At 43.0% G+C, this 24,378-nt stretch overlaps 2 protein-coding genes across 15 annotated transcripts in view; one reads left to right on the top strand and one right to left on the bottom strand.

Moving 5' to 3' along the window:
- LOC115166741 (C-myc promoter-binding protein) overlaps positions 1-11,033 on the top strand; it is a 151,525-nt gene extending 140,492 nt beyond the window's left edge. For 7 of the 10 annotated variants that reach the window (XM_029720494.1, XM_029720498.1, XM_029720495.1 and 4 more), the window contains 4 exons: positions 416-442; positions 6,368-6,530; positions 8,796-8,860; positions 9,085-11,033. In XM_029720494.1, coding sequence (XP_029576354.1) covers positions 416-442; positions 6,368-6,530; positions 8,796-8,860; positions 9,085-9,221 — 392 coding nt within the window. In that variant the 3' untranslated portion in view covers positions 9,222-11,033. The remainder of the gene's footprint in view (positions 1-415; positions 443-6,367; positions 6,531-8,795; positions 8,861-9,084) is intronic. The other 3 variants (XM_029720501.1, XM_029720500.1, XM_029720493.1) reach the window with 1 other exon arrangement.
- Positions 11,034-13,744: 2,711 nt separating this feature from the next.
- LOC115166740 (sodium/potassium/calcium exchanger 1) overlaps positions 13,745-24,378 on the bottom strand; it is a 34,909-nt gene continuing 24,275 nt past the window's right edge. For all 5 annotated transcript variants that reach the window (XM_029720485.1, XM_029720486.1, XM_029720488.1 and 2 more), the window contains 5 exons: positions 18,961-19,052; positions 17,249-17,515; positions 17,061-17,150; positions 16,157-16,323; positions 13,745-15,015 (listed from right to left, as the gene is read on the bottom strand). In XM_029720485.1, coding sequence (XP_029576345.1) covers positions 14,766-15,015; positions 16,157-16,323; positions 17,061-17,150; positions 17,249-17,515; positions 18,961-19,052 — 866 coding nt within the window. In that variant the 3' untranslated portion in view covers positions 13,745-14,765. The remainder of the gene's footprint in view (positions 15,016-16,156; positions 16,324-17,060; positions 17,151-17,248; positions 17,516-18,960; positions 19,053-24,378) is intronic.

Here is a 24,378-nt window from a genome sequence, read left to right as displayed (position 1 = left end):
TGCATTAAGTCAGTCTACAGCAGGTCCTGAAACCGTCTCAGTTTAATGCATTAAGTCACAGTCTACAGCAGGTCCTGAAACCGTCTCAGTGAAATGCATTAAGTCAGTCTACAGCAGGTCCTGAAACCGTCTCAGTTTAATGCATTAAGTCACAGTCTACAGCAGGTCCTGAAGGCGTCACAGCACCTTGTTTTATCAAGCAACAGATAAAGCCATAAGTCTATATTTTACTGTGGTTTTAAGAGCATATCTGTATGAATTGTGGATGTCTTGTAGCCTTTTTGTAGCCTAACTTTGGCAGATGGAAGAGCTCTGAACCATGGGCAGCTATGTGGCAGCCATTTTGTATCTCTGTGTACTGTAATGTCTGGGAGCTAACAGGGGTCTGTTGTTCTCTCTGTTCTCTGTCTTTTAGGGCTTAATTGTGCTCTGTTGTTAGACAGTGAGTGTTCTCTTTAGGACTCGACAGCTGAGTCCTCTCCTTTGTCTCTGTGTGTCCTGTCTGCTCTTCTCTGCTTTGCTGCACTCTGTTTGTTCTCCTTGTAGTCATTTGGAAAACCTGTTTCATTTTCTCTGTCCTCAGTATCTTTATGTGGTTGAAATGCATCACTGTATTGCTGTTTTCCACTTGCTTGACAGCCTGAGAATTCTGTGGGCTGTCTTTGATTGAATTGTCTAAATAATGTTGTTTCTAGTGATTCATTTTCTTCAGTTCTTCCAACATTTTAATGTGTCTTCGTCTAGCTGGATCTCAAATACACTCCTGTATTATACACTCCTGTATTATACACTCCTGTATTATACACTCCTGTAATATACACTCCTGTATTATACACTCCTGTATTATACACTCCTGTATTATACACTCCTGTAATATACACTCCTGTATTATACACTCCTGTAATATACACTCCTGTAATATACACTCCTGTATTATACACTCCTGTATTATACACTCCTGTAATATACACTCCTGTATTATACACTCCTGTAATATACACTCCTGTAATTATACACTCCTGTATTATACACTCCTTTATTATACACTCCTGTATTATACACTCCTGTATTATACACTCCTGTAATATACACTCCTGTAATATACACTCCTGTATTATACACTCCTGTAATATACACTCCTGTATATACACTCCTGTATTATAGCACTCCTGTATTATACACTCCTGTATATACACTCCTGTATTATACACTCCTGTATATACACTCCCTGTATTATACACTCCTGTAATATACACTCCTGTATATACACTCCTGTATTATACACTCCTGTATTATACACTCCTGTAATATACACTCCTGTATTATACACTCCTGTATTAATACACTCCTGTAATATACACTCCTGTATTACTCCTTAATATACACTCCTGTATTATACACTCCTGTATATACACTCCTGTAATATACACTCCTGTATATACACTCCTGTATTATAACACATCCTGTTTAATACACTCCTGTATTATACACTCCTGTATTATACACTCTGTATTATACACTCCTGTAATATACCTCCTGTATTATACACTCCTGTAATTATACACTCCTGGAGTATACCCCGTATATACACTCCTGATTATACACTCCTGTAATATACACTCCTGTATTATACACTCCTGTAATTACACTCCTGTAATATACAACTCCTGTATTATACACTCCTGTATTATACACTCCTGTATTATACCTCCTGTATTATACACTCCTGTATTATACACTCCTGTATTATACACTCCTGTATATACACTCCCTGTATTATACACTCCTGTAATATACACTCCTGTATTATACACTCCTGTATTATACACTCCTGTATTATACACTCCTGTAATATACACTCCTGTATTATACACTCCTGTTATATACACTCCTGTATTATACACTCCTGTATTATACACTCCTGTATATTACACTCCGTATTATACACTCCTGTATTATACACTCCTGTAATATACACTCCTGTATTATACACTCCTGTATTATACACTCCTGTATTATACACTCCTGTAATATACACTCCTGTAATATACACTCCTGTATTATACACTCCTGTATTATACACTCCTGTATTATACACTCCTGTAATATACACTCCTGTATTATACACTCCTGTAATATACACTCCTGTAATATACACTCCCGTATTATACACTCCTGTATTATACACTCCTGTATTATACACTCCTGTATATTATTATACACTCCTGTATTATACACTCCTGTATTATACACTCCTGTAATATACACTCCTGTATTATACACTCCTGTATTATACACTCCTGTATTATACACTCCTGTAATATACACTCCTGTATTATACACTCCTGTATTATACACTCCTGTAATATACACTCCTGTAATATACACTCCTGTATTATACACTCCTGTAATATACACTCCTGTATTATACACTCCTGTATATACACTCCTGTATTATACACTCCTGTAATATACACTCCTGTATTATACACTCCTGTATTATACACTCCTGTATTATACACTCCTGTATTAAACACTCCTGTATTATACACTCCTGTAATATACACTCCTGTATTATACACTCCTGTATTATACACTCCTGTAATATACACTCCTGTAATATACACTCCTGTATTATACACTCCTGTAATATACACTCCTGTATTATACACTCCTGTATTATACACTCCTGTATTATACACTCCTGTAATATACACTCCTGTATTATACACTCCTGTATTACATCCTGTAATATCACTCCTGTAATATACACTCCTGTAATATACACTCCTGTATTATACACTCCTGTAATATACACTCCTGTAATTTACACTCCTGTATTATACACTCCTGTATTATACACTCCTGTATTATACACTCCTGTATTATACACTCCTGTAATATACACTCCTGTATTATACACTCCTGTAATATACACTCCTGTATTATACACTCCTGTATTATACACTCCTGTAATATACACTCCTGTATTATACACTCCTGTAATATACACTCCTGTAATATACACTCCTGTATTATACACTCCTGTTATATACACTCCTGTATTATACACTCCTGTAATATACACTCCTGTATTATACACTCCTGTATTATACACTCCTGTATTATACCTCCTGTAATTACACTCCTGTAATATACACTCCTGTAATTATACACTCCTGTATTATACACTCCTGTATATACACTCCTGTATTATACACTCCTGTATTATACACTCCCTGTATTATTACACTCCTGTATTATACACTCCTGTATTATACACTCCTGTAATATACACTCGGTATTATACACTCCTGTATTACACTCCTGTATTATACACTCCTGTATTATACACTCCTGGTATATACACTCCTGTATTATACACTCCTGTAATATACACTCCTGTAATATACACTACTGTATTATACACGCCTGTATATACACTCTGTATTATACACTCCTGTAATTATACACTCCTGTATTATACACTCCTGTATTATACACTCCTGTATTATACACTCCTGTATTATACACTCCTGTATTATACACTCCTGTATAACACTCCTGTATTATACACTCCTGTATTATACACTCCTGTATTATAAACTCCTGTATATACACTCCTGTAATTACACACTCCTGTATTATACACTCCTGTATTATACACTCCTGTATTATACACTCCTGTAATATACACTCTGTATTATACACTCCTGTATTATACACTCCTGTAATATACACTCCTGTAATTATACACTCCTGTATTATACACTCCTGTAATTACACTCCTGTATTATACACTACTGTAATATACACTCCTGTAATATACACTCCTGTATATACACTCCTGTATATACACTCCTGTATTATACACTCCTGTATATACATCCTGTATATACACATCCTGTATTATACACTCTGTATATACACTCCTGTATTATACACTCCTGTATTATACACTCCTGTAATATACACTCCTGTATTATACACTCCTGTAATATACACTCCTGTAATATACACTCCTGTATTATACACTCCCGTATTATACACTCCCGTATTATACACTCCTGTATATTATTATACACTCCTGTATTATACACTCCTGTATTATACACTCCTGTAATATACACTCCTGTATTATACACTCCTGTATTATACACTCCTGTATTATACACTCCTGTAATATACACTCCTGTATTATACACTCCTGTATTATACACTCCTGTAATATACACTCCTGTATTATACACTCCTGTATTATACACTCCTGTAATATACACTCCTGTATTATACACTCCTGTATTATACACTCCTGTATTATACACTCCTGTAATATACACTCCTGTATTATACACTCCTGTATTATACACTCCTGTATTATACACTCCTGTATTAAACACTCCTGTATTATACACTCCTGTATTATACACTCCTGTATATACACTCCTGTATTTATACACTCCTGTATTATACACTCCTGTAATATACACTCCTGTAGTATACACTTCCTGTAATTATACACTCCTGTATATATACACTCCTGTAATATACACTCCTGTATTATACACTCCTGTAATATACACTCCTGTATTATACACTCCTGTATATACACTCCTGTATGATACACTCCTGTAATATACACTCCTGTATTATACACTCCTGTATATACACTCCTGTATTATACACTCCTGTATATAACACTCCTGTAATATACACTCCTGTAATATACACTCCTGTATATACACTCCTGTATATACACTCTGTAATATACACTCCTGTAATTTACACTCCTGTATTATACACTCCTGTATTATACACTCCTGTATTATACACTCCTGTATTATACACTCCTGTAATATACACTCCTGTAATATACACTCCTGTATTATACACTCCTGTATTATACACTCCTGTAATATACACTCCTGTATTATACACTCCTGTAATATACACTCCTGTAATATACACTCCTGTATTATACACTCCTGTATTATACACTCCTGTAATATACACTCCTGTATTATACACTCCTGTATTATACACTCCTGTATTATACACTCCTGTATTACACACTCCTGTATTATACACTCCTGTAATATACACTCCTGTATTATACACTCCTGTATTATACACTCCTGTAATATACACTCCTGTATTATACACTCCTGTAATATACACTCCTGTATTATACACTCCTGTATTATACACTCCTGTAATATACACTCCTGTATTATACACTCCTGTATTATACACTCCTGTAATATACACTCCTGTATTATACACTCCTGTATTATACACTCCTGTATTATACACTCCTGTATTATACACTCCTGTAATATACACTCCTGTATTATACACTCCTGTAATATACACTCCTGTAATATACACTCCTGTATTATACACTCCTGTAATATACACTCCTGTATTATACACTCCTGTAATATACACTCCTGTATTATACACTCCTGTATTATACACTCCTGTATTATACACTCCTGTATTATACACTCCTGTATTATACACTCCTGTAATATACACTCCTGTATTATACACTCCTGTAATATACACTCCTGTATTATACACTCCTGTAATATACAGTCCTGTATTATACACTCCTGTAATATACACTCCTGTAATATACACTCCTGTATTATACACTCCTGTATTATACACTCCTGTAATATACACTCCTGTATTATACACTCCTGTATTATACACTCCTGTATTATACACTCCTGTAATATACACTCCTGTATTATACACTCCTGTGTTATACACTCCTGTAATATACACTCCTGTATTATACACTCCTGTATTATACACTCCTGTAATATACACTCCTGTATTATACACTCCTGTATTATACACTCCTGTAATATACACTCCTGTATTATACACTCCTGTATTATACACTCCTGTATTATACACTCCTGTATTTTACACTCCTGTAATATACACTCCTGTAATATACACTCCTGTATTATACACTCCTGTAATATACACTCCTGTAATATACACTCCTGTATTATACACTCCTGTATTATACACTCCTGTATTATACACTCCTGTATTATACACTTCTGTATTATACTCTCCTGTATTATACACTCCTGTAATATACACTCCTGTAATATACACTCCTGTATTATACACTCCTGTATTATACACTCCTGTAATATACACTCCTGTATTATACACTCCTGTATTATACACTCCTGTATTTGAGAATAGCATCTGTGGTTTACTGTGTGTGTGATCGGTTTTGCATACCTACGTGTGTGTGCACGTGGACACGTTTGTTCTATATGAAGTGTGTATTAGTGTAGCCTACATATCTATCTTTCTGACCCCTGACCCCTGCCTCCAGGTGTGGGCTACCCGTTGTGTCGTCCTGTGAGCGAGGCGGAGCATCCGTTTGGGGAGGAGCTACTCCACAGCGTGGTCAAGAGCATCCAGAGGAACGACGTCTCTCGACCAATGGGACAGCTCCTACAGCTGCTGGGGCAGAGCCTGGGGGTCAAGAGGCAAAGGTCAGGGGTTACACATTGATAACGCCATTGTCCAGGGGCATGTTCAGGAGGATGTAACGCTACTGAAACATTCAGATAGAGATGTGTCATGTAGAACAGACATGATTGTCTGTCAGGGTAAAGAATCATCAGCTCTATTCGTCCTATTTCTATCTGCAACATTCAGAGCGCTTTCGCTCATCCATATATTTATATGTACAGTTGAAGTCGGAAGTTTACATGCACTTGGGTTGGAGTCATTAAAACTTGTTTTTCAACCACTCCACAAATTTATTGTTAACAAACTATAGTTTTGGCAAGTCGGTTAGGACATCTACTTTGCGCATGACACAAATCATTTTTCTAACAATTGTTTACAGACAGATTATTTGACTAGTAATTCACTGTATCACAATTCCAGTGGGTCAGAAGTTTACATACACTAAGTTGACTGTGCCTTTAAACAGCTTGGAAAATTCCAGAAAATGATGTCATGGCTTTAGAACCTTTTGATAGGCTAATTGACATCATTTGAGTAAATTGGAGGTGTACCTGTGGATGTATTTCAAGACCTACCTTCAATCTCAGTGCCTCTTTGCTTGACATCATGGGAAAATCAAAAGAAATCAGCCAAAACCTCAGAAAAAAGATTGTAGACCTCCACAAGTCTGGTTCAACCTTGGGAGCAATTTCCAAACGCCTGAAGGTACCACGTTCATCTGTACAAACAATAGTACGCAAGTATAAACACCATGAGACCACGCAGCCGTCATACCCCTCAGGAAGGAGATGCGTTCTGTCTCCTAGAAATGTATTTTCTTTGGTGCGAAAAGTGCAAATCAATTCCAGAACAACATCAAAGGACCTTGTGAAGATGCTGGAGGAAAACAGGTAACAAAAGTATCTATATCCACAGTAAAACAAGTCCTATATCGACATAACCTGAAAGGCCGCTCAGCAAGGAAGAAGCCACTGCTCCAAAACCGGCATAAAAAAGCCAGACTACGGTTTGCAACTGCACATGGGGACAAAGATTTTTGGAGAAATGTCCTCTGGTCTGATGAAGCAAAAATAGAACTGTTTGGTCATAATGACCATTGTTATGTTTGGAAGAAAAAGGGGAGGCTTGCAAGCTGAAGAACACCATCCCAACCGTGAAGCACGGGGGTGGCAGCATCATGTTGTGGGGGTGCTTTGCTGCAGGAGGGACTGGTGCACTTCACAAAATAGATGGCATCATGAGGCAGGAAAATAATGTGGATATACTGAAGCAACATCTCAAGACATCAGTCAGGAAGTTAAAGCTTGGTCGCAAATGGGTCTTCCAAATGGACAATGACCCCAAGCATACTTCCAAAGTTGTGACAAAATGGCTTAAGGACAACAATGTCAAAGTTTTGGAGTGGCCATCACAAAGCCCTGATCTCAATCCCATAGAACATTTGTGGGCAGAACTGAAAAAGCGTGTGCGAGCAAGGATGCCTACAAACCTGACTCAATTACACCAGCTCTATCAAGAGGAATGGGCCAAAATCCACCCAACTTATTGTGGGAAGCTTGTGGAAGGCTACCTGAAACGTTTGACCCAAGTTAAAGAATTTAAAGGCAATGCTACCAAATACTAATTGAGTGTATGTAAACTTCTGACCCACTGGGAATGTGATGAAAGAAAAGAAATAATTCTCTCTACTATTATTCTGACATTTCACATTCTGAAAATAAAGTGGTGATCCTAACTGACCTAAGACAGGGATTTTTTACTTGGATGAAATGTCAGGAATTGTGAAAAACTGAGTTTAAATGTATTTGGCTAAGGTGATGTAAACTTCTGACTTCAACTGTACATATTCTCATTCACCCCTTTAGATTTGTGTGTATAAGGTAGTTGTTGGGGAATTGTTAGATATTACTGAACTGTCGGAACTAGAAGCACAAGCATTTCGCTACACTCGCAATAACATCTGCTAACCATGTGTATGTGACCAATAACATCTGCTAACCATGTGTATGTGACCAATAACATCTGCTAACCATGTGTATGTGACCAATAACATCTGCTAACCATGTGTATGTGACCAATAACATCTGCTAACCATGTGTATGTGACCAATACAATTTGATTTGAGTTGAGTCAGTTGGTGTAAATATAGCAAGGTTGGAAAAAGGTTAAGGTCAACATTAAGTATCATTAGCCCCTTTGATGTGAAAGACAGCCAGGTGGCATGCTGCTATCTACTGGAACTAGTCTGCTAAATGTCCTCTGTATCATCTAACATCCCTCTGCAGGAGTCTGTACAGAGACATCCTCTTCCTGTGTCTGGTGGCTCTGGGAAAGGACAACATTGACATCGGTAAGTTTGCTTTCATTGTGCTAGTAGTTTCAGAAGTACTGTAGTGTACTCACAGCCAACTACTCTTCAGGTGCAAGGCACAAATTGTCATCTAGAAGTCAACCCATACACTGAATGCTCCTGCAGTGTACTGCAGCGCTTTCACTAGAAGGTCTTCAGTTTAAATTACATTTAAATCAGTGTTAAACATCGAAGTGTTAATCTCACCTCACTCCTCCCTCCAGACGCTTTTGACCGTGAATACAAGATGGCGTACGACCACCTCAGCCCCAACCTGGTGAAGCTGACGCACAACTGCGACCGTCCGCCCAGCGCTGGGGTCATGGAGTGTCGCAAGACCTTCGGAGAGCCGTACCTCTGAACTCTGACCCCTTTAGCCCTGACGTGTCAGCCTCCTCCAGTCACCTCCGTCACTCAGCATAGCACAGCCGTGGGTAGCACACATGGGTAGCACACATGGGTAGGGTTCAAGAGATCTTTGTGTCCATGAAAGCGCTGTATAAAATCCATGTATTACAACGGTGGCTTTCCCAAAGAGGACTGAGGGTTGCTTTAAAGACGAGCTCAGGAATCCCTTTAGAAAGACTTCCAGAATGTGAGCTTGTTGACAGCGTGATGTTTTGGGTCATGTCCGTCACCTGTGAGAGATGTGACGGGGCTGACCAGAGACTAACGGAGCTGACCGACCAGGGTGTTATTATGTAGTCTGACTAGTCTCACAAAAGTCATGTTTTTAAAATCCCATGTCATCAGCTGGTTGTAGAAGGTTCTGGACATACCACTCTGGATGGAGGGAGATCATACTCATTAACTTAACAACGGTTTCACACATTTTGACGTGTTCTATTTCGGGGTACTTATGTTTTAAGAAATCTTGTACAAATTGTTACATAAAATACAAAATGTACTTTATATACGACAGTAGTAGTAGGGACCTTTTTATAAAACAACATTTGTATTATATAGTCAAATATAGAGACTAATATAAGCAATATTTTACTTAACTTGAATTCTATTTATACAAAGTAAGCCTTTTATTTATTTTAGTCTGTTTTATTTGTTTAGATGGATGTACTGTCTTCATGTCAGGTTAAACATCCATTCCTGTCCTCCTGTGGTTGATGGATGTACTGGCTTCATGTCAGGTTAAACATCCATTCCTGTCCTCCTGTGGTTGATGGATGTACTGGCTTCATGTCAGGTTAAACATCCATTCCTGTCCTCCTGTGGTTGATGGATGTACTGGCTTCATGTCAGGTTAAACATCCATTCCTGTCCTCCTGTGGTTGATGGATGTACTGGCTTCATGTCAGGTTAAACATCCATTCCTGTCCTCCTGTGGTTGATGGATGTACTGGCTTCATGTCAGGTTCAACATCCATTCCTGTCCTCCTGTGGTTGATGGCTGTTAGAAAGATCTAGTAGTATTTACAGTGAGTAGTGTAACTGTACCTGTTACTGTACCACTCTAATGTCCATCGTAAACTGAACTAAGCTGGTTTGAAGTATTGTATCAGTGAGGGCATTCAAAGATTCACTCAAAACAACTAAAGTCGCTTTAAAACTGCCAAAATGTTGCGATAAATACTCAATTTCCGCTGCACTTTACAACAGATGTTGTTGTTGACAAGACGTATCCCGAGTATGGATTGATTCGTTTTGATCAACAAAATATAAATATCTATTACAGAAATACCCATACTGAGTCGAATACTTTGACGTTTACAAAACTGATTGACCACTGTTTCTGTTTTTAAAGTAATGTGCGACTGTAAAACAGACTTTGACATCTTTGGCACAACATGCTGTATGAATCGGCTCCTCAGATATCAGTATTAATATCATTAATGTGAAAGTACCTTTTTAAAGTACCTTCAAGTTAAAGTGAAGTACCTTTGAGGAGCTCTGTGTACTGTTAAGAACATGTAGTTACCCTTTTGATATATGGAGGGAATATTTCTACAAGACAGTAGGTTCCGTGTTTCATGCCCTTTCATATTCTCTGTACCACCTATACGTGTGGGCCTCTCTTCAGGTGTTATAAACTGTGAATAGTGGGTTATGACGGAATTTACAAGGAAAGTATGGGTTGTTCAATAGTTTTGAGGTAACTGTCTGTTCCCCTTCAAAAACTTTTTTTAGATTTTAATTTATGTGTTTTAGAACCAAAAAAGAATCATCCAAAACGGTACGATGGTACAGTGTATATACTGAACAAAAATATAAACGCAACATGTAAAGTGTTGGGCCCATTTTTCATGAGCTGAAATAAAAGATCCCAGAAATGTTTCATACGCACAAAAAGCTTATTTCTCTCAAATCAAATTTTGCGCACAAATTTGTTTACATCCAAATTTGTTTATCCTTTGCCAAGATAATCCAAATCAAGAAGCTGATTAAACAGCATGATCATTACACAAGTGCACCTTGTGCTGGGGACAATTAAAGGCCACTCTAAAATGTGCAGTTTTGTCACACAACAGAATGCCACAGATACCGCAAGTTTTGAGGAAGCGTGCAATTTGCATGCTGACTGCAGGAATGTCCAACAGAGCTGTTTCCAGAGAATTGAATGTTCATTTCTCTACCGTAAGCCGCCTCCAACGTAATTTGGCAGTACATCCAACCGGCCTCACAACCGCAGACCACATGTAACCATGCCAGCCCAGGATCTCCACATCCGGCTTCTTCACCTGCGGGATCGTCTGAGGAGGAGGGGGGTGCTGAGGAGTATTTCTGTGTGTAATAAAACCCTTTTGTGGGGAAAGAATTATTCTGTTTGGCTGAACCAGGCTCCCCAGTGGGTGGACTTGGCTTGGCTGCGCTGCTACCCAGTCATGTGAAATACATAGATTCGGGGCCTAATGAATTTATTTTAATTGACTGATTCCCTTATATGAACTGTAACTCAGTAAAATCTTTGAAAGTGTTGCATGTTGCGTGTATATTTTAGTTCAGTCTAGTTCTGTTAAGGAGCTATCGGAGTCGGGGTTCAGAAAGAATGATTCATACCATTGATGTGTCGGTAAATCCAGAGTTGGGGTTCATTCCATTTCAATTCCAGTCAATTCTCTTCAATGCTTTTCAATTTGGAATTTGGTTTACTTTCTAAATTGACCAATTTGAAATGGAATTGAGCCTGACTCTGAGTCACTCCAGTCACAAGTTGTATTCCCAAACCGGAAGCCAGTTCAGATCTGGTTTCTAGCCCACGTTAAGGACGTCAGGCCGACACAACGACGTTCAATAACTTGATACATCCTCAAAAGCTTTAGATATGATCCTATGTCTATGTTCATCTATATACTGTATACAGTGTTGTGTTTTTCTTCCATACAAGGTACTATATATGAGTAACAACCTACGTTGGGTTCATTGTTCAGCAGCACAACTGAATGTTCAGTGGCACATGACATGCAGTCAAAACCTTTATTTGGGGGAAATGAAAGAAGAGGTTGAAGTATCTGGACCTCGGTACAGTGGCTATGATGACATAGCTGTTTATACCTGGCCTGTTATACTGATGATACCAAGTCCAGCCTTTGGCCATGTATTGTCTTCAGTTCATTTTAAATCATGTTTGGTGATTTTATGCACCTGAACATAGATTATGATGCTTTCAGTTGTGTGAGTGGAGAAGAACCGTTGAGTCCACTTGACCAGGTAAACACTTGAAAATCCTCCCAGGTTGAAGTATGCAGCAACACCTCTCTCTCGCCAGGGAAAATACTTCCAATTCAGAATGAAATTATTGAAGTACCTTTTATGACGTCATAATGTCCCCCCCTTTTAACAGATACGTTAAACACCAATCCTGGCCGACTACAATGTAGACGGAACGTCACCAGTCATCTTACCTAAAGTGAGGCACACCGGTGACCTCTTATTACAATGTAACAACAGACTGATGATGTCATTGGCTAGAAGAGGACCTCTGTCAAGAAGGGTCCAATGAGAGCTGGCCACTTCAATGATTGACAGCTGAGACCACCAATCGCAGAATAGCGCTACTATGCAAACATGAAACGGACGTGGCTACTTTGAAAGCTAAAGATTGTTACCAACCAACCAAGCGGTTACGAGAGACCTGGACTGTCAAAAATATCACTCATGAATATCAGCAGTGTCAACAGCTTTCAATCGTTTTTTTGTCAATCTGCAGATGAAGGGCTCTATATTCAATCCGCGTGGCGGAAGTTGAGTTTTGCAGGGTGATTGAAATGTAATGGCTGTGTTCCTGCTTTAGCAGAGACTGCAGTGACGGTAAACGGTGCGTATGGCCGCTCCATGGGAAATGACCTTTACATTTCAATCACAGAATCTCTCACGCTTCACTTCTACAGACTGAATAGAGCTCTAGAAGGTTATTAGTCGTGTAGAAGGAAATGTCCAAACAAAATGTTTCATTGTATTTAGGTCAATGTATAACGTTTGATCTGCTCTTCGTAGAGAAGACATTTTGTAAAATGTTTCTAGTGTTTACAGCTGTGTATGATGGGTCTGTGGATCTGATGATGAGATGAATAATGGACTGTTGACTGGATCTTCAGAGTTGTCTCGGACTGGAAATAAAATCACTTATACCGTGGCCAATCCTGTGTGTTTCTACACTGGGATTAAATCGCGTCTGGGATTTATGCTTAAACCGACATCCACAGCCTTGACAGCGAACACGATCTTTGTGAACGCCGGGGAAAAGTGTCTTTGAAAGACACCTTGTTCACCACACACTGTTGTATATATTTATTTGATAATGCACCTTTTGATTGAATCCTGGCTTCAGTTTTAAATGATCCCAGAACATTTGTTTTCATACAACATAATTAACCAATCAACACTACACCTTTTATTGAATATTATTTTAAAAATGATTTAATTGCAGCATGGATTGTAAGTACAACATATGGATAGTTTAGTATACATCAATACATTCTCTTTGCATCCATCTGACCCACACAAGTGTATTGCATACATACATAACACATGACACTACAATGCTGACAGTTAATGAAGTAATGGTTACATATGGGTCGTGTAACTGCACTACACCATTCCTGGGTTTACATATGGGTCGTGTAACTGCACTACACCATTCCTGGGTTTACATATGGGTCGTGTAACTGCACTACACCATTCCTGGGTTTACATATGGGTCGTGTAACTGCACTACACCATTCCTGGGTTTACATATGGGTCCTGTAACTGCACTACACCATTCCTGGGTTTACATATGGGTCGTGTAACTGCACTACACCATTCCTGGGTTTACATATGGGTCGTGTAACTGCACTACACCATTGCTGGGTTTACATATGGGTCGTGTAACTGCACTACACCATTCCTGGGTTTTCTAGACACAGAATCATTAACATGACAACTCAAGCTGCTGTACCTCTCTGCACCTGATAAACCATTTTTGTTGTCGTTTTTTTTTTTACTCTAAAACAAATGACTATTGACATTTTTACATGGATGAACACTAAAATGGATGTGTGTGTGTGTGGCTGGACAACTTCTACAATTACTGTGTCTCTCTTCAGTAGTTGTGGACAGACAAACTCTACTGCTGCACGTCAGTTCTGGTGAAAGAGACCAGCAATAGTCCAACCATGGAGGTGTCCACTGATTCAACAATACCTGGCTCAACATAGACAACACAATCACCTCTGTGAACAGTAACACTAGGGAATCTCTAACCCCCTATACCGTGAATGTTAGTGACTGACAACGATACAGTTTGGAGGTTATTATTTAAATGACTTCCTGACGCGTCTCTTTTTTTTCTCCCTCCTCATTGTAATATGATGTACTACAGTACCCATAATGCTCTGTACAGTACAACATATACAGTTTCATCTTAGTAAAAAAATAACCGTTCCTGAAGCTAACGTAATGGTGTCTGACCTCAGATGGAGACGGGGCAGATAATAATACGGTCTTCCAGCATCACACTGAGCACCAGGAACACAAAGTAAAGCATGAACATGGTGAAGCCCAGAACACGGCTCATCTTCCACCGACACGCCGCGATGCTGACGATGACGAAGAGGAGCATGACGAAGAGGAGCACGATGGCACAGAACAGACCGTTGGAGTTCACCGCCACCGGTACACCGCCATGCATCGCCGAGAAGATCAACCATGGGACAGGCAGGCTGGAGGGACGTAGAGAGGGAGAGGGAGAGGAGGGGTGTAGAGGGAGAGAGAGGAGGGGTGGAGGCAGAGGGATGTAGAGAGAGAGCGAGAAGAGGGGTGGAGGCAGAGGGATGTAGAGAGAGAGAGAGAGAGAGAGACAGAGAGAGGAGGGGTGGAGACAGAGAGGGAGAGAGACAATCACTTTTGAGAGCAGTAACACAAATTGCCTTGATCGTTTACTACAGACAACGGTACACAGTTCATAGTGATATCTCTGTAGTGATAGTGGTCTATACTAACCCCATAGTGATATCTCTGTAGTGATAGTGGTCTATACTAACCCCATAGTGATATCTCTGTAGTGATAGTGGTCTATACTAACCCCATAGTGATATCTCTGTAGTGATAGTGGTCTATACTAACCCCATAGTGATATCTCTGTAGTGATAGTGGTCTATACTAACCCCATAGTGATATCTCTGTAGTGATAGTGGTCTATACTAACCCCATAGTGATATCTCTGTAGTGATAGTGGTCTATACTAACCCCATAGTGATATCTCTGTAGTTATAGTGGTCTATACTAACCCCATAGTGATATCTCTGTAGTGATAGTGGTCTATACTAACCCCATAGTGATATCTCTGTAGTGATAGTGGTCTATACTAACCCCATAGTGATATCTCTGTAGTGATAGTGGTCTATACTAACCCCATAGTGATATCTCTGTAGTTATAGTGGTCTATACTAACCCCATAGTGATATCTCTGTAGTGATAGTGGTCTATACTAACCCCATAGTGATATCTCTGTAGTGATAGTGGTCTATACTAACCCCATAGTGATATCTCTGTAGTGATAGTGGTCTATACTAACCCCATAGTGATATCTCTGTAGTTATAGTGGTCTATACTAACCCCATAGTGATATCTCTGTAGTGATAGTGGTCTATACTAACCCCATAGTGATATCTCTGTAGTGATAGTGGTCTATACTAACCCCATAGTGATATCTCTGTAGTTATAGTGGTCTATACTAACCCCATAGTGATATCTCTGTAGTTATAGTGGTCTATACTAACCCCATAGTGATATCTCTGTAGTGATAGTGGTCTATACTAACCCCATAGTGATATCTCTGTAGTGATAGTGGTCTATACTAACCCCATAGTGATATCGAAGATGTTAGATCCCACTGAGCTGGACACAGCCATGTCTCCAAGTCCTTTACGGGCCACGATGACACTAGTGATGAGGTCAGGGATGGAGGTGCCCGCTGCCAGGATGGTCAGGCCCATGATCTCCTCTGAGATGCCTATGGTCTCACCCACCTAGGGAGCCAACAGTCAGTCAATCAACCAATCAGTCTCACCCACCTAGGGAGCCAACAGTCAGTCAATCAACCAATCAGTCTCACCCACCTAGGGAGCCAAAAGTCAGTCAATACATCAATCAGTCTCACCCACCTAGGGAGCCAACAGTCAATCAATCAATCAGTCTCACCCACCTAGGGAGCCAACAGTCAGTCAATCAATCAATCAGTCTCACCCACCTAGGGAGCCAACAGTCAGTCAATAAATCAATCAGTCTCACCCACCTAGGGAGCCAACAGTCAGTCAATCAATCAATCAGTCTCACCCACCTAGGGAGCCAACAGTCAGTCAATAAATCAATCAGTCTCACCCACCTAGGGAGCCAAAAGTCAGTCAATACATCAATCAGTCTCACCCACCTAGGGAGCCAACAGTCAGTCAATCAACCAATCAGTCTCACACACCTAGGCAGACAGCAGTCAATCAACCAATCAGTCAGTCTCACCCACCTAGGGAGCCAACAGTCAGTCAATACACCTATCAAAATGTAATTCTGTCTGTTACCTCGGGTCTGTCTGTTACCTCGGGTCTGTCTGTCTGTTACCTCGGGTCTGTCTGTCTGTTACCTCGGGTCTGTCTGTCTGTTACCTTGGGTTATCGCTGATCTGATTAAATCCTGGTCTGAGTCAAAGAAGGACTAATAGTTTCTAAACAAGATGGCAGTCATGTGATCTAAAATCCAACCAGAGTGGTACCTGATGTGCCCACCAGACCATTAGATAGGAGAACACAGCGATCCACGTGATGGAACCAATAAACGTCATGGCAAAGTATTTTCTGGAAGCCTGAGGAAGAACTCACAGGAAGCTCATATCAACATACATTAGAAGATATTTTGTGTTCTACATTTTGGCCACTTTGCAGGACACAAACACATACGTACTGGGTTGCGTACGTCGGGCACAGTGAGCCACAGAGGGAACACTATCGGTAGGAGAAAAAGATACGTGGCCTGTTTACGCCTGGTGTCTGGCCATTCTAACGACAGAGGTTCCTCATTCTCTTCACCCTCTTCCTCTTCTTCCTCTTTATTGTCCTCATCATCCTCTTCGTCATCCTCATCTTCCTCATCCTCGCTCTCTTCTTCGCTCTCGTCCTCCTCACCGCTGTCTGAGCCGTCAGACCCCCCTGCGCCCGCTGGCCCCTGGTCCTAGTGAAGAGAGAGGGTGAAGGGTCGTGGTGGGTAGAGTAGTGTTATGAATTAACTCTCCTCTCCCCTCTCTCCTCTCTCCTATCTCTCTCCACTCTCCTCTCTCCTCTCTCCACCCTCTCTCCTCTCTCTCCTCTCTCCTCTCTCTACCGTCTGAGTCTCTGACGGGCCTGGATTCTCCTCTCTCTCCTCTCTCCTCTCTCTACCGTCTGAGTCTCTGACGGGCCTGGTTTCTCCTCTCTCCCCTCCCCTCTCTCCCCTCTCTCCTCTCTCTACCGTCTGAGTCTCTGACGAGCCTGGTTTCCCCTCTCTCCCCTCTCTCCCCTCTCTCCCCTCTCTCCCCTCTCCCCTCTCTCTCCTCTCTCCCCTCTCCCCTCTCTCTCCTCTCTCCCCTCTCACCCCTCTCTCTCCTCTCTCTACCGTCTGAGTCTCTGACGAGCCTGGTTTCTCCTCTCTCCTCTCCCCTCTCCCCTCTCTCTCCTCTCTCCCCTCTCTCCTCTCTTTCCTCTCTCTACCGTCTGTGTCTCTGATGGGCCTGGTTTCTCCTCTCTCTCCTCTCCCCTCTCTCCTCTCTCTACCATCTGAGTCTCTGACGGGCCTGGTTTCTCCTCTCTCCCCTCTCTCCTCTCTCCTCTCTCCTCTCTCCTCTCTCTACCGTCTGAGTCTCTGACGAGCCTGTTTTCTCCTCTCTCCCTCCCCTCTCTCCCCTCTCCTCTCTCTCCTCTCTCTACCGTCTGAGACTCTGACGGGTCTGGTTTCTCCTCTCTCCTCACTCTCCTCTTTCCTCTCCCCTCTCTCTCCTCTCTCTACCGTCTGAGTCTCTGACGGGCCTGGTTTCTCCTCTCTCCCCTCCCCTCTCTCCCCTCTCCCCTCTCCCCTCTCTCTCCTCTCTCTACCGTCTGAGTCTCTGACGGGCCTGGATTCTCCTCTCTCCCCTCTCTCTCCTCTCTCTCCCGTCTGAGTCTCTGACGGGCCTGGTTTCTCCTCTCTCCCTCCTCTCTCTCCTCTCTCTACCGTCTGAGTCTCTGACGGGCCTGGTTTCTCCTCTCTCTCCTCTCTCTCCTCTCTCTACCGTCTGAGTCTCTGACGGGCCTGGTTTCTCCTCTCTCTCCTCTCTCTCCTCTCTCTACCGTCTGAGTCTCTGACAGGCCTGGTTTTTCCTCTCTCTCCTCTCTCCCCTCTCTCCTCTCTCTCCTCTCTCTCCTCTCTCTACCGTCTGAGTCTCTGACGGGCCTGGTTTCTCTTCTCCCCTCTCTCTCCTCTCTCTACCGTCTGAGTCTCTGACGGGCCTGGTTTCTCCTCTCTCCTCTCTCTCCTCTCTCCTCTCCCCTCTCTCTCCTCTCTCTACCGTCTGAGTCTCTGACGGGCCTGGTTTCTCCTCTCTCTCCCCTCTCTCCTCTCTCTCCTCTCTCTCCTCTCCCCTCTCTCCTCTCCCCTCTCTCTACCGTCTGAGTCTCTGACGGGCCTGGTTTCTCCTCTTCTTTAGGTGTGGTCTGGGAGGTCGAGGGTTCGGCCTGCTCAGTCTTCTCAGGTCCAGCTGAAAACAGACAGACACAAGACAACCAATAAGCAACATGTCAGATGTTTACCTTTACACGTGAGTCATTTAGCAGACTCTCTTATCCAAAGTCACTACAGTAGTGAGTCATTTAGCAGATTCTCTTATTCAGAGCCACTTACAGTAGTGAGTCATTTAGCAGACTCTCTTTTCCAGGAATCACGACAGTAGTGAGTCATTTAGCAGACTCTCTTATCCGGAGTCACTACAGTAGTGACTGCATACGTTTTCATTTGTACTGGTCCCCTGTGGGAATTGAACCCACAACCCTGGCATTGGAAGTGCCATGCTCTACCAACTGAGCGACATGGTACATATGTTCAAGGTATATATATATATTATTTATTTTACCAGGAAGTTGACTGAGAACACATTCTAGTGGGGTGTGACTCCTAGTGTGCTGTGTTGGTGTGACTCCTAGTGGGGTGTGTTGGTGTGACTCCTAGTGGGGTGTGTTGATGTGACTCCTAGTGGGGTGTGTTGGTGTGACTCCTAGTGGGGTGTGTTGGTGTGACTCCTAGTGGGGTGTGACTCCTAGTGGGGTGTGTTGATGTGACTCCTAGTGGGGTGTGTTGGTGTGACTCCTAGTGGGGTGTGTTGATGTGACTCCTAGTGGGGTGTGTTGGTGTGACTCCTAGTGGGGTGTGTTGGTGTGACTCCTAGTGGGGTGTGTTGATGTGACTCCTAGTGGGGTGTGTTGATGTGACTCCTAGCGGGGTGTGTTGATGTGACTCCTAGTGGGGTGTGTTGGTGTGACTCCTAGTGTGGTGTGTTGGTGTGACTCCTAGTGGGGTGTGTTGATGTGACTCCTAGTGGGGTGTGACTCCTAGTGTGGTGTGTTGATGTGACTCCTAGTGGGGTGTGACTCCTAGTGTGGTGTGTTGATGTGACTCCTAGTGGGGTGTGTTGGTGTGACTCCTAGTGTGGTGTGTTGATGTGACTCCTAGTGGGGTGTGTTGATGTGACTCCTAGTGGGGTGTGACTCCTAGTGTGGTGTGTTGATGTGACTCCTATTGGGGTGTGTTGATGTGACTCCTATTGGGGTGTGACTCCTTGTGGGGTGTGTTGGTGTGACTCCTAGTGGGGTGTGTTGATGTGACTCCTAGCGGGGTGTGTTGATGTGACTCCTAGTGGGGTGTGTTGGTGTGACTCCTAGTGTGGTGTGTTGGTGTGACTCCTAGTGGGGTGTGTTGATGTGACTCCTAGTGGGGTGTGACTCCTAGTGTGGTGTGTTGATGTGACTCCTAGTGGGGTGTGACTCCTAGTGTGGTGTGTTGATGTGACTCCTAGTGGGGTGTGTTGGTGTGACTCCTAGTGTGGTGTGTTGATGTGACTCCTAGTGGGGTGTGTTGATGTGACTCCTAGTGGGGTGTGACTCCTAGTGTGGTGTGTTGATGTGACTCCTATTGGGGTGTGTTGATGTGACTCCTATTGGGGTGTGACTCCTTGTGGGGTGTGTTGGTGTGACTCCTAGTGGGGTGTGACTCCTAGTGGGGTGTGTTGATGTGACTCCTAGTGGGGTGTGTTGGTGTGACTCCTAGTGGGGTGTGTTGGTGTGACTCCTAGTGGGGTGTGTTGATGTGACTCCTAGTGGGGTGTGTTGGTGTGACTCCTAGTGGGGTGTGTTGGTGTGACTCCTAGTGGGGTGTGTTGATGTGACTCCTAGTGGGGTGTGTTGATGTGACTCCTAGCGGGGTGTGTTGATGTGACTCCTAGTGGGGTGTGTTGGTGTGACTCCTAGTGTGGTGTGTTGGTGTGACTCCTAGTGGGGTGTGTTGATGTGACTCCTAGTGGGGTGTGACTCCTAGTGTGGTGTGTTGATGTGACTCCTAGTGGGGTGTGACTCCTAGTGTGGTGTGTTGATGTGACTCCTAGTGGGGTGTGTTGGTGTGACTCCTAGTGTGGTGTGTTGATGTGACTCCTAGTGGGGTGTGTTGATGTGACTCCTAGTGGGGTGTGACTCCTAGTGTGGTGTGTTGATGTGACTCCTAGTGGGGTGTGTTGGTGTGACTCCTAGTGGGGTGTGACTCCTAGTGGGGTGTGTTGATGTGACTCCTATTGGGGTGTGTTGATGTGACTCCTATTGGGGTGTGACTCCTTGTGGGGTGTGTTGGTGTGACTCCTAGTGGGGTGTGTTGATGTGACTCCTAGTGGGGTGTGTTGATGTGACTCCTAGTGGGGTGTGTTGATGTGACTCCTAGTGGGGTGTGTTGATGTGACTCCTAGTGGGGTGTGTTGATGTGACTCCTAGTGGGGTGTGTTGATGTGACTCCTAGTGGGGTGTGTTGGTGTGACTCCTAGTGGGGTGTGACTCCTAGTGTGGTGTGTTGATGTGACTCCTAGTGGGGTGTGTTGGTGTGACTCCTAGTGGGGTGTGTTGGTGTGACTCCTAGTGGGGTGTGTTGGTGTGACTCCTAGTGGGGTGTGTTGATGTGACTCCTAGTGTGGTGTGTTGATGTGACTCCTAGTGTGGTGTGTTGGTGTGACTCCTAGTGGGGTGTGTTGATGTGACTCCTAGTGGGGTGTGTTGATGTGACTCCTAGTGGGGTGTGTTGGTGTGACTCCTAGTGGGGTGTGTTGATGTGACTCCTAGTGTGGTGTGTTGGTGTGACTCTTAATGTTGTGTGTTGATGTGACTCCTGGTGGGGTGTGTTGATGTGACTCCTAGTGGGGTGTGTCTCCTAGTGGGGTGTGTTGTGTTGTTAGTCTGTAATAACTGGAAAGTCGGTACATTGATACAGACACGTGTGTTGTTCATGTGTGTATTTTTCTCTGTTGTTGTGGTCGGTCCATCATCTCTGGATTGAGTTGTGCTTGTTGGAGCAGGGGTAGTGGTGGGGTTGATTTGGGTTTGTACCCTGTAATCATTGGGCCTCTCTCTCTCTGCGTGCGTGCGTGCGTGTGTGTGTGTGTGTGGTCTAATGAGGTCCTTCAGTGGTCCAGGCCATTACAGTCTCTCTGGGTTATGACGACCACACACTGGAGCGGCCTTAACCCAGACCCAATCAACACTGAGATTAACATGCAGATGAGGCCCTGCACGGCCTTAACACTGATATTAACATGCAGATGGGGCCCTGCACGGCCTTAACCCAGACCCAATCAACACTGATATTAACATGCAGATGAGGCCCTGCACGGCCTTAACACTGATATTAACATGCAGATGGGGCCCTGCACGGCCTTAACCCTGACCCAATCAACACTGATATTAACATGCAGATGGGGCCCTGCACAGCCTTAACCCAGACCCAATCAACACTGATATTAACATGCAGATGGGGCCCTGCACGGCCTTAACCCAGACCCAATCAACACTGATATTAACATGCAGATGAGGCCCTGCACAGCCTTAACCCAGACCCAATCAACACTGAGATTAACATTCAGATGGGGCCCTGCACGGCCTTAACCCAGACCCAATCAACACTGATATTAACATGCAGATGAGGCCCTGCACAGCCTTAACCCAGACCCAATCAACACTGAGATTAACATGCAGATGGGGCCCTGCACGGCCTTAACCCAGACCCAATCAACACTGATATTAACATGCAGATGAGGCCCTGCACAGCCTTAACCCAGACCCAATCAACACTGAGATTAACATGCAGATGGGGCCCTGCACGGCCTTAACCCAGAGGAAGGGGTAATCGTCTTTTTGATTCATGGTTCGTTAATCTTTAGTTACATAGTTTTTGGCATATGACATAGGCCTACAATATAATAATAATCATAATAATAATATTAAAAATAGCCAGCAGCATACCACCCTGTCAACACCCAGGGCAACATTTGATTACAAAGTATTCCAAGTCGGGGGATTAGAAGCTCGCAAGTTCCTGTACGTTTCCTCCGTCGCACCATGTGTTGTTGATCATAAAGCAGAGCCCACCACCTTTGTTCTTGCCAGAGAGAGCCGGCTTCCTATCCACTCAGAAAATGGTAAAACCTGCCGGTTGTATGTAATCCATCAGGATGTCAGAGGAAAGTCTCAGAAAAACAGAGTATGTTGCAGGATCTGATGTCCCTCTGGAAGGAGATCCTCGCCCTGAGTTCGCCAAGTTTGTTCATTAATGATTGAACACTGGCGAGTAGAATGCTCGTTAATGGAGGATGGGTCGGCCGGCGTCTTAATCTCAGTAAAACCCTGCCACGTCTGCCTCTCCGTCAGTGTCTTCGCTTCCAACTCTCCTGTAGGACTCCCAAGCAGCTCAGCACCTCGCTGAAGAAGCTAGTCCATTGTTTCGCCGTCTCAGAGAACTCGGGAGGTCGGTGAGTACCCAACGGTTCGTGTTCTAATAGTTCTACTCAGGTGTATGTTGTAATGCACAAAACAAACTGATTAAGAAAATGTTTGGAAAACACACAAAATAAATGTATCAGAGCGCGAGGCGAGACGCCCTCTGTCGGCGCCATCTAAACCAGGAATACTTGGTCATCAAATGACGACCTTTTTCACCTTCTGAAAGTGTTCTCATGGATAATCGCCATGGCTGTGTATATCCAGACCCAATCTGACACCAAGAAGGAGCTCCAAGATCTTCATTGGACGCTGAACAAACTGGAGTCTGCATACACGGAGGCAGTGTTCATTGTTGCAGGGGACTTTATCAAAAGTAATTTGAGAACCGTATCCCAAATTATTACCAACACCTCGACTGTCTAACTCGCGGAAATTCTACTCTTGACCACTGCTACACGCCTTTTCGACACGGGTATAAGGCCCTTTCCCGTCCTCCTTTCGGCAAATCCGACCATGACTCCATCCTGCTTCTCCCCGCCTACAAACAAAAACTCAAGAGGGAAGTTCCTGTCGGTCAGGTCTGTACAGCGTTGGTCCGACCAATCAGAATTTACCCTCCAAGACTGGTTTGATCACGTGGGCTGGAATATGTTCTGGGTCGTCTCTGGAGATAACGTCAATATATACACCGACTCAGTCACCGGAGATAACGTCAATATATACACCGACTCAGTCACCGGAGATAACGTCAATATATACACCGACTCAGTCACCGGAGATAACGTCAATATATACACCGACTCAGTCACCGGAGATAACGCCAATATATACACCGACTCAGTCACCGGAGATAACGTCAATATATACACCGACTCAGTCACCGGAGATAACGTCAATATATACACCGACTCAGTCACCGGAGATAACGTCAATATATACACCGACTCAGTCACCGGATTCATCAAAAAATGCATAGATGACATGTTACCGATAGTGTATTTCAAAACGTTCTCAAATCCCCAAAAAGTCAATTGATAGCAGCCTTGTAGGAAAACTGAA

This window comes from Salmo trutta, chromosome 29 (genome assembly GCF_901001165.1).
Source record: "Salmo trutta chromosome 29, fSalTru1.1, whole genome shotgun sequence".
Lineage (NCBI taxonomy): Eukaryota > Metazoa > Chordata > Actinopteri > Salmoniformes > Salmonidae > Salmo > Salmo trutta.
The sequence above is the reverse complement of the archived record's forward strand: the minus strand, read 5'-3'. Positions and strand labels throughout refer to the sequence as shown.